General features: G+C 38.2%; 1 protein-coding gene across 1 annotated transcript in view; it reads right to left on the reverse strand.

The window, feature by feature from the left end:
- Positions 1 to 12,258, reverse strand: part of LOC145981916 (peripheral plasma membrane protein CASK-like) — a 902,867-nt gene that overhangs the window by 445,004 nt on the left and 445,605 nt on the right. The window contains exon 8 of the mRNA XM_083115412.1: positions 3,316 to 3,438. Coding sequence (XP_082971538.1) covers positions 3,316 to 3,438 — 123 coding nt within the window. The remainder of the gene's footprint in view (positions 1 to 3,315; positions 3,439 to 12,258) is intronic.

A 12,258-nucleotide genomic window follows, 5' to 3' on the forward strand; every position in this document is an offset into this window, starting at 1 on the left:
ATTCATGATATTCCAAACTTTCTTTGAGGAGTGTATTATTATGCGATTATATGATTGGCCATCATGAGATATCATGTATGGCCACATGAGCAGACACACCCACACTAATTTTAATACACAAGGAGCATACAAGCCTAATTCAAAATTGATGGAGTGTTCATGTAACATGAAGATAGAAAACCAGACTCCAATTCCTTAATTGTGAATACAAGGGTGAAGCGCACTCTCAGTAACATGCTTATTTAAAAATAAAGAAATGTCCTTCAAGTGAGAAGGAAAATAATCTGTCATCTCCAGATAAATTACTTTTTCTTATATTTATGCATGTGGGAATTCATAGTTTAAGTCCATTTTATGGTCAGATAGGCTAATTATGTTAGATGCAAATTCAAAATCAGGGCGATCAGATTACTGAGGCAGCATTAAACCCACTATGCTACCTAGTACCCTAGAATTATACATTGCTTCTCCAGTTAAGTTACTGTTTCAATTTCTTGAGAGAAAAAAGTAGCTTGAACTTATTGGGTTTTGCGTCATTGTTTAAAAAGCTAGTGCTTCTATTTTTCTTTCTTCTTATTCCCTTCTTTGTGCATTTTTATTATGCATGGGGATCAGGAAACGGAGTCAAACTAGTCTCTTGACCCTCCCACTTGGAAATTGTCATCCTTCATTTCAGGTTACAAAAATAAGAAAGCTCGTTATTATTTTTTTTAACAGAAACAAAGTTTTAGTTAGTATTCAAACAGAATAATGAAGTACAAATGCATTAAATCGAAAAAACTTGAGTGTAAAATACAGGAACTAGTTTCATATGATTTGTTATGGTCAATAAAAAACCGGATTAATGCCATGGAAAAGCAAAATAAAGTGACAGAGCAATGAAACTTACGGGATATGTAGGCCAGGCTGGAGTACACCACATGTCTGCGAGACGAACTTCAGACTGTGTCGCACTGGCAGGGAATGGAGGTTGTGTATGTGTAATTTGCCTCCAAGGTGCCAGTTAGTCATTCAGTGTCAGGTGTCACAAAGGAGGCTAAGCGATCCGTGATACAGTTTTTGACGGTTTGCTGGACGCATTGTGTCAATGGTATATGGCAAAGAGTAAACGCGAGAGCAAGGAGTGAGCAAGATCTCGTCCATTGACACAATGCACTCCAGCAAACAGTCAAAAACTGTATCACGGATCGCTTAGCCTCCTTTGTGGCACCTGACACTGATGCCATGACTCACCTCACTGAATGACTGATGACTGACTGGCGCCTTGCAGGCAAATTACACATACACAACCTCCCTTTCCTGCCAGTGCTGCCACCTGGCGACGCGGTTTGGAACTCGTCTTGCAGACATGTGACATACCCCAGCCTGGGCTAAATATCCCTTAAGTTTCATCACTTTGTCACTTTATTTGGTTTTTCATGGCATTAATCCAGTTATTTATTCACCGTACCAAATATGTAATTTAAAGCAAAGAATAAATAGTTTCACATTTTGAAAAATTCCAAAAATTTTAAGTTTTAAGTGAGGTGTCACACAGCTTGAACTTGATGAGTAAAATTTTCCCATAACTTTTCAAGCTTTTTCTTGAACATGGTGTGGGGGAATGAAAGGGATTGCTCTTTGTGAAGACACACAAATGCCAACCTCACTTCCACACAGTACACTCTGGACTGCATTTTGCAGACTAACGAGGCTCTGGCGTCTGGACTCTGGCCAATATAATCCTCTGTGGAATTCATGTTGCATTCTGTCCTTGTGTGTTTATGATTGTTCTTTCATCCATTTCACCTTATCACCATTCATCCTCATCTTTGAGATTAGCCAAAAGTGGCAGGAAAGTGAAATAAAACAAATCAATCAATCAATTGAACAACTATACAACAACAGAATAACTATACATTTCAGTACACTAACTGCTTGAAGACTAAATAATAATAAACAGTTGTGTTGGATGTTCACTCATTTGGAGGATCAAGTAGAAGTGTCTCCCAAGTATATAGGGTAATTCAAAAAGAATGGAACAACTTTACACAGTTATTATGACATTACTATTTATGATAGTAAAATCAGACGAGGCATCAATATAAAGAAGAACTCTGGAAGTTTTATTCCCACTTAGCGGGCTTATTCTGCTTAGCCGATGCTCCACCAGGATCGCTAGTGTTGCAAAATGGCTAATAACCAGTATTGTGTGTTGGAGCTATCAAGAACTGATTCATTCACAATGGTGCAAAGACATTTCCGCATGCATTTTGGTAGTAATGCATATGTGCCACCCTTCCAAAACATTTGCCAAAGTTACAACTGCGAATTGTTAGTGCCTTCGAAAACATTGACAACGACTTGCTGTCTCATGCATAGCAAGTACTTGATTATCATTTGGACCTTTCCCGCGTTACACGTGGTTCCCATGTTGAATCTTTATAATGTGAATCATGTGAGTAAAACTTCCCGAGCTCCTCGTCTGATTTTCTATCATAAATAGTAACATCATAATAACTGTGCAAAGTTGCACCATTCATTTTGAATTACCCTGAATTACCCTATAGCAAGCCCCATGGTGGAGTTGTTAGCACATTGAGCTATGATGCCAGGGGTCCTGGCTTCGAATCCCAGCTGGGCATGGATGTTTGTAAAAAGCTAAGTAAAATAAAGCAAATCAATAAATTAATCAATGAATTACCCTGTATAATAATTTGGAATAAAATTGCATTCTTTACGGTTGATTATAGTTATTATTATTTTTAAATCCACTAATCAAGTTTATCAATGGATTCAACCTCTTTCCCCTACCACACACACACACGGACACACACATTTCTGGAAGTGCAATATGGCTGACCACTTTCTTATCCAATAGATTCCAGAAGTATGATTGATTGATTGATTGAATTATACAGGGTCCAGCCCCTTACCATAACTAAATTACAACTGATATAACATAACTGTAATTTCTGAGAACTAAAATATTCTTACCTGGGTTAAAAGCAGAGGCTGTAAAGGGGCACTCGGCACACATAAGGACAAAACACAGGATAACACACACACAGCCCTGCAGAGGATTATACTGGCCATAGGTCCAGCCGCCAGAGCCTCGTTAGTCTGCAAAATGCAGTCCAGGGTGTATCACGTGGAAGTGAGGTTGGCAATTGGGTGTACTATGCGGAAAGGCCACCCCATACACCCCTCCAGAAGTACGAATGTTAGCATTTACTGGTATAAGAAAAACACTAGATTTAGGAGAATAAAAATGTATCCAACGAATCATTCTAAATTTACCTGCTACACCAATTTATTACAAAATCAACTACCTACCCTCAGCCACCTGTGATTTAGTACTTCTTGTATTGTTATTCGCTGTCTGTGGTCCACTGTTAACATTCGCTGTATAAGATCTTTCGCTGCATCGCTAATACATTCCCACTGAGAAGTGTTTAACTGAAAAACAAATAAAATTATTGAACGTATAATACCTTTTATATTTTCACACTTATGAATAACTATTTATTCACAATAGTAATGCTTTTTTTAAATTATGCATCATAGTGGATTAATCTCAGGCATTTTCACACCAAAGCGACCATGACATATGGCACACATATTTTTAACCTGAAAATGAGGTGTATTATGACATTACAGTGCAAAAGATTTCATTTGATTAATTTTCAAGTGTCTTGCTTCACACATCACTGATCACTTCAATGTAAAAGCAGCCTAAAATTTCTTGGGAAAACTATATCTGTATGCAAAATAAAAATCTTTAATTAATAAGACTCTAGTCTTACATATATTCAAAATCTTGTATAAAAATTTGTCTCTATTTATTTAAGGTTACTGTTAAGAAAGCAATGCATTCTCAAATATTCAACACGATAGGCTACCATAAATTTTGCACCAGATTTATCATTTTAAACATTGTATTATGTTAATATAAACTAAACTAGCACCTATAAATGCAGGAATAGCCTATTCCAGCACTCTGACACATAAAATTAAATCTCCACCCCCCCCCCCCCCCCAAATAAAGCAATGCAGGGTTATAAAAACCTATGTAACAAAGCACTCTACAACATATCTAAACATCTGAAATGTGTAATCTGAAGCATAAACAGGGCCGGATTGCTGCAGCATTTGGCCCATTCCTGAAATAGGCCCGGATGAAAACAGACGAGAATTTTCCGAAAGCTGAACAGTTTTCTTTTGCTATATTAACCTGAAAATAAATCTTAGAATGAAATTTGAAGCCCCAATTTTGGGCGCCTAGACACAGCGTTACTTATTACAAGGGTTGGATAAAAAGTAATGGCAACACTGGTATAATTGGTACTTGACTGTATTGGCAGAGGAGCACGTGTTACATTCCTTCAAAGTAATCGCCCCTCATCTCTACGACCTTCTGTCACACGTATGGAAGGTGTCGTACACCGTCAGCACGTCCATCTCTGTCGATGTCCCGCAGTGACCGCCCTATAGCATGTATGATGGCTTCACGCGTGTCGTAGTGCTTCCCGTCCAGTGGTTCCTTCATTTTGACAAAACGGTCGTAATCACACGGTCTCATATCAGTGAATACGGCGGATGTTCCAGTACCTCCCACTACCAGTTATGCAGGAGCGCCGTCACATTGTTCGCAGTGTGACACCTTGCATTGTCAAGCAGGATGATGGGACCGTGCCGTCGCTTCCTTCTTAATGCGAGACGAAGGAGGTGTTGCAAGAAGGTGCAGAAGTAGGCTGCGTTGACCGTCTGCCTGAGAGACGTTGTTCTTCTTGCCTAAACATATTGTTAGGGCGCTTGCACTCTCGTCCTCTGCTTCAGAGCACTGCTGTTTTTGACTGAATAACATACAATCGCTCCCACTCACTATACTTCCTCGTCTGACATTCCTTTATCAGCCACGAAATGCTTGTGGCGCTGTGATTCACCCCTTTCACGGGACAGCAGTGTTGCCATTATTTTTTATCCAACCCTTGTATATAGTTACTATTATTCTTTGCGCAGTGACGTAATTATAACATAGTTGTGTTTATTGTTCACTGAAGATTTCCAAGCATCAGGCTGATTTTAGTCTTAATCCGGCCCTGAGCATAGATGTATGTGACACTTCTATTGTGTACTTGACACATGTAAATAGACATTTCTTGCACAGTGTTATCTAATCCTGGTGATATATTTGTACATAGACAATGCTGATATGCATTAAAAATTAAATGCTATTCCCTCCATGATTTGAGAACGGAGTTGAATTCTACATTTGTCTCTTTTACAGGAGAGCAGGGTGGGACATGTGAACCCTTCAACCAATCAGGTTGGTCCAGTTGCCATGGTGATGGGAAATTCTTGTGGTAGACTTCATTGCCAAACGTACACCTCAGAACACCAGTTTGGGGTCCAAAGTATGGTTAAGCCTTACGGTTGCCACCAGTTAGCAAATGCATCGCTCTCCCTCCAATACAAGCAAATCTGGCACATGGAAACACTGCCTTTTTTGCATTTGAAAACTCTCAGATCTGGAGACAGAAAGTCTGGCTGGGTTCTCTCATCATGTGGGGAATAGTGATTCAGGACTCTGTTCTAAAACCTACAGCATAGTAGATGACGACACCACAGACAAGCAAACAACAACAGTGTACCTAAAGTGTATGTCACCATAGGATCCGAGCACTTCCGAGTTATGTCAGTTGTGGGGCTTCTTGAGTCAGTTGTCAACAAGGTGCCAATCAGAGTTCCTTCTTGTCAAGGTCATTCCTGCCTTTAAGTGTTGCCACCTATGAATCGAAACTTTGTCAGCATCATCAGGCTCTTTAGCCTGAGTGGCAAAAGACATGTTGTACGGAGGATAGTTGGAGCTTAAATATGATGAAACATGTGAAAAAATCATCCACAGATATTTATTCGGTGGTGGTCTCTCTGATAAAACGTCAATATTCTCAAAATTCTTCACACACATTGTAATAATCCAAAACTGAACCTGCTCTGCAACACAAGACAAATGCCTCATTAAGCAATCACTGTGCCTTTGTTAAGTTGGTATGTTCAGCATGGAAGTATATTTTCAAAAATGCTAAATGTTAAATGACAATGACTCCTTACCACACGAATATAATTATTCTTTAGATGCTTAAATATATGTGCAACCACACATGTATGTCTTTCCAGTGACTCATGGCAAGGGTTCGCTACTGTGGTTCACTCAATAAAATAAACTTATGTTGCTCAAGGCAGATTCATATGAACCAAGAATAGCCAAAAATAATAATTTACCTAAAAATGACAAAAATGTACTTACTAGTTTAAATTTTTGATTCTTCGAAAGGTTTGTTAAGGAGTTAAGGCAGGATTTAAGTCCACTTTATGCATAGTAAGGCCAATCGGGACTGGATCTACAGTTTAAAGTGTGGTTTTAACCACTATGTGCCTTGACCAGGTATCGAACCCGGGACCCCTTGATTACAAGGTAACAACACTACCACTGCACCATCGGGAGGCATCGTTTGCTAAGGAGGATTCTGAAAATCGGTCTTCACGAAATCGAGAAAAATAATGCAAGACTCAAGAAATCGTAAAGTTTGTGAAGATAATTACTTTTAACACATTGCATGTTTTAGGCTGTATCATTAGTAGAATAGTTATTTGTTGCGAATAATACTACTTGCCCTGAGATATGATAATCTACATAGGCATCCTTCCAGCATTATACTTATTTTAGCATGTATTGTGCTCTAATTCGGCACTACTTAAAACAAACTGTTTGCATATACGTGGTATACCGCCACACAATCGGTCATTCTTCAATCTGGTCACAAACTACATTGTTTGGATGCAACGGCAACACCCAACTCTGCCATTTATGACCTGCGAGGGGTGGAAAGGCCGCTCCCTCAAAATTCCGAGAAACATCAAAGTGCTCGGTTCCTACACTGACATCCACTATAACACCAAACCACAAACCTAAAAAAGAACAGAAGTTCACCAACAACACATTCTGAAGAGGATGGTGTTGGTGGCCATCAAAATTAATATAACTTCATAAAAAACAGTTTTGTGAATACCTGAGTATTTCATTTCAGTATATTAATATATTTTATTAAAAATAATAGGCATTATAGATATTAATAGTTATAATACACGCGAGGCATTTGATCAGCATGAAAGGACCTATCACAAAACATATTTCTAAATAAGTGTCTTAATAGAACTTCATAAAAACAATTTTGTGGATAACCGAGTATTTCATTTCAGTATACTAATATATTTTATTAAAAATAATAGACATTATAGATATTAATAGTTATAATACATGTGAGGCATTTGATCAGCATAGAAGGACCTATCACGAAACATATTTCTAAATAAGTGCCTCGTGCCACCACACTCCTGGTGTGCCACTGACTACCTAGTGTGCTAGATTGTTGGTAGGAAATCAGCTCAGAGTGTTACGAATTATGACACACACTTCAATAATATCAAAAACAATTTCACATAATACACAGCACATAGACATAGGGCAAGTAAAGAAGTAATTGCAATCTCGATGGTATAGTAGTGTAAATATAAAGGCTATCACAGAGAAGGTGAGACTAATTCCTGTATAGGAAAACAGCGACCTCCATTGGCTATCAAATGTACTAGGGTGAAAATTTGGTTAATTAGCTGCCGATTGAGACCAAAATGAGCGTAATAGGTCAAAAAGGCGTGACTGCGTAGCAGTTAAAAGACAAGCATGTTCATGGACCCCTCCAAGAAACATTAAAATTAAACAAAATAAATTACAAACCACAAAATTTTTATTCAGAATCAGCCATATCGAGTAGACGTACATCTTTTTTCAAAATAGGCACCATTGACAGCTAAGCAAGCGTCCATACGGTCCTGCCACTTTGTGAATGTATTTGAAAATTCGTCGTCAGGTAGCGAACTGAAGAAAACTTGTGCTGCGGTGATCACATCTTTGTTCATCATGAAATGACAACCACGTAAAGCGGCCTTTAAAAGTGGAAATAGCCAAAAGTCGCAGGGTACATGGTCCGGGCTGTATGCTGGATGCGGGAAAATTTATATTTTTCTCTTCGTTGCGTAATCCTGAAAAGCCCACGCGGTATGCGGACATGCGTTATTGTGATGCAATATGAAGGAGTTCTTCAAATGCGGCCTCTTTTTTGCTACGTGCTCAATGACTCCTTGGTAATACTGTGGCTCTACTCAGTCCGTCTTGATCGGCATATGCCTGTTGAAACATTGCATATGTTTCCGCAGCACTTTTCCCTAAACGCCAACAACATTTTATGGCATGTCGCTGTTCATCTTGAATACTCATCGCGAAAAGCAATGTTATACACAAAAACCTGGAGGGGTAAACGAAACACGTTCCACGTAAATCAACACAGCTACTCACTAACGTGGTTTCGTAACATGTGACAACTTGCTACGGAAACATAATGAGTCATCCTACACGACGCGACTAGTGCCGAAACCATAGGCAGTGTTGCCAAGCCAGGAAAAAATCTGTCTCACCTTGTCTGCGACAGCCTTTGTATATAATAAAAAGAGGTATCCATGATTGTGTCAATCTACACCTAAGGAAGTTTTTAGAATGATGTGACAAGCAAACAAGTGACAACCTACAAACAACAAGTGAAAAACCTACAAGAAACAAGTGACAACCTACAAGCAACATACAAGAGGGTTTCACACTGAAGTCACAAGTGACACCCCACAAACTGAACAGACCGGAATAGGGACTTTTCCGTTTCAGTTGGTAACAAGCATTCACTGAACATGCGTGATCAACAGACTGAGCTGACATGATGCACACCATTGCAAAAGCGGGCCAATTAAAATGATACACAAACAACAGCAAGCTTGTGTAGTTGTCATGTCACTCCAATATGAAAGGATGCCTTTATTTCTGTAGATTCATTTCCAAGCATAGGAGCACTCAGGAATTTCCTACAGGGGAGGTTCAAGCAAATTAAAATAAGTTCCTTTCTTGTCTTTTTTTTAAAAACAAAAGATGTAGTTCTTATTCTCAAGCAACAACTTTGGTATAGGATGAACTGAAAGTCCTACAAAAGTGTGAAATGATTGATTCCTGTTATTTGAAAATGATACAAGTATGACAAATTTTCCATCATAGAATTGTGGAAAAAAGTAATTTTCTGTGTAACATGATGGCCCCCCAGGGGAGAGTTATGACCCCTAACCCCATCCCCCCCTTCCCTTTGGTGCAAGGGATATGTTGCTAGTGGCTTGCTGCTTGATACTTCGGGCTCAAAGCTTCCTAAGTGTGTTCGAACACGTGTGTCCAGGAGACTATAGAAATTTTGATTTACACAAATTTTGGGACATATGGAAATTACTTTGTTCCAGGTTGGGCACTGCACTGTCCAACTTTGTTTTATTGTTTCTTTACATAAGTTTTGAATAATTACTATTACAGTTGCATGAAATCTAATGGATAATTTATAGATATTATGAATGCTATATTTGGTACATTTTAAGTATGGTTAAATATGACCACACAGAGTAACCAGTAGCAATAGCACTCCTAAAAACTCATTGCAAAATTTTACAACCTAGAAGCATGGTCAGGGGATGGAATCAGAGGTTGAAATGGTCTCAGAGTGTGTTCAGATGGTCACTTTGTAAATACTGAGGAGCACCATTTGGTATGTATGACATCTCCAGTACTACCTCCATGTCCCTGAAGGCAGTTTAGCAGTGTGCAGAAAGCTGCAGCAGACTGAGAAGGGTGATGGCAAGTATCCATCACCTAAACTGGATGATATCGGTGGCGGCCATTCAGGAAAAGTATGTGAAGTGGCACTTCACCACATTTTAATGTACAAATGTTTCTATTAAATTATCCTTATCAGGTATATTGGTATTAAGATAAATGTATTTGTGCATTGTGGTCTGTTGTAGTGTTACGTGGTGCATGCAATAGACAACAGCTCCTACCACACAAATCCATCCGGAATTGCAGAGTTCTATGCACACAAAGGTAGCTGTGTTACATTGGTTGCCATGACAACTGTGACATCACTGCTTGGGCTGTGAGGTATAGCCTTTCTGTGACTGTAGAGATATGGATAGATTAACCAATCTACTACACTTGCCCTTGAGGAGTTGAACTGAGCACAAAATGTTACCCATGTCATTTGCTTTTGTGCAGTTTTAAGAGAAATATGAATCACATTTATGATTTAGTACCTAGGTATGTGTTCTTTTGGAAACACAATTTTCTCATTAGAAAAATGAAGATAAGAAGTATGTTTTATACTTCTTCCTACTAGCCCTTCACCTAACTTTAGAGAGGCACCAGACACTGCTGGATGATATCAGCTAAGGAAGTTAACACAACAGAAAATCCAAGGTCCTCAAAAGGAGCAGGTGTTGAGCACTAGGCTAGTCTTAAAAATAATATCCTTCAAAAAGAACTGATTACAGATTCTCACACAGGATAATGTAAGACGATCTGTGCATATGAAAAGGAACAAGAAAGACACAATACGTATGGGAACATGGAACATTATGACTATGATAAAACATTGGAAAAAGCAGAAAAAGTTAATCAAATCCTGGCAACATAGTTGCATTACAAAAGTTAAGATGAAAAGGGCAAAGACAAATCATAAAGACAAATACTTTGTGTATTACAGTTGTAATCAAAGAACTACAAGACAATAGAACAGGATTTCCAATAAAGAAAGAAATGGTAAACATGTATTAGGTTTTGAACCAATTGTAATGTAACTTTTATAAATGTGTATGCTCCAGTATACATAAAAGGGGATGACATTAAAGACAAATTTTATGAAGAACTCAAAATTGTGTGACATGATTTGATAGTATTATTGGACACCAGGATCTGGAATCTAGGTGTGCATAGGCGTAGAGCTTTCTATTTATTATCATAGACAGTGAGTCAGGTTATTATTACTATTATCTCATGTTTGAGGTTGTTGTTATGTTTGCATTATCGAGTGTGCATTTTTTATAACTATACACAGACACATTAAGAATATAATCTGAATACAATATACTATATACTAATGTTGTATAAGCAAAAAAAAATTAAAAGGCAGTAATAAAATCAGAAAAAAAGGAAGTAATTTTGTAACTTATTTATATAAGCTACTAACTGTATAAAATGATAAGGAAAATTGCATGTTATTGCTATAAGATCAATAGTTTTCTAACAGTAATTTAAAAAACAAAACAAGAGTTGTATCAGCCCTGGCCCAAAACCATGGTAACGATTGAAGTTTTTGCGTGCGATGACGTCTAACCGGCCAAGGGAATGCATCACTTCAATGTGAAGTCACGTGAAATGACAAAACGACAGTGTTGCAGTATGCAGATATTAAACACCAGAACAAGAACAATGTCTAGATGAGGATGTGTACTACAGGCTATGGAAAAGGAGATGCGATAACCACTAACGCCGTCAAACGGTTGGGCGGGAACTTTACGTCACATACCATGAAGAAGTAATAGGATCTGAGCTGATTATGTCCTTTCCGATTAGTCCACTCAGAATTAGTTCACTTCATCAAATTACTAAATTTACTAAATCTCATCAATTTACATTGTCGAATTCATTATTTGAGTTTTTTTTGTTTTTTTTTGTTTAGGTACAACATCTTCACCGAAGAGAAAATTATGCTCATTTCTTTGTTTTCCTTGACCCTGTACATCCAGGGTCAAGGAAGTCAGTAATAAGGTGTGTTATATATAGTGTACGTGCAACTATAGATTCAATTGTATCTTCTCCAAATATGATGTATAAAGAAACAAACTGCCGAAGAACTATATAAGTGAGATGAGTGTACAATTTTATATTACTATTATAGTGGAACCACAAGCAAAGAAACCTGCGCAGACTGGCGACTCCTGTGCACCGTACTCCAGTGTGGAGGGGAGGGGGAGAGTGGAGCATGCTCTCTTATAGTCCGAGTTGAACGGAAGAGGAGGAAGGTTCTTTTTCTTGTGGTCGCTCTTGTAAGTAAGGGGAACTGTGATTGGCCATTCATCTATTTTATCACTTCTTCATAACCTCAATTGACTTAAATGGCCGGAAAAGCAAAGCAAATTTATCAAATATAAATACAAACACGTACCGTTTAATAAATAACCAAAATGGAATGAAAAGTTAGCAGTTTGTATTTTTATTGCTTTGTGTGAATATGTAGGGAAAAAGCGAGAGAGAATTGTACACCAATGGCAAAGAAATGGTAGGCGAAGTATTTACCAGGA

The sequence above is a fragment of the Lepisma saccharinum genome, chromosome 30, assembly GCF_977018435.1.
Source record: "Lepisma saccharinum chromosome 30, izLepSacc3.1, whole genome shotgun sequence".
NCBI lineage: Eukaryota > Metazoa > Arthropoda > Insecta > Zygentoma > Lepismatidae > Lepisma > Lepisma saccharinum.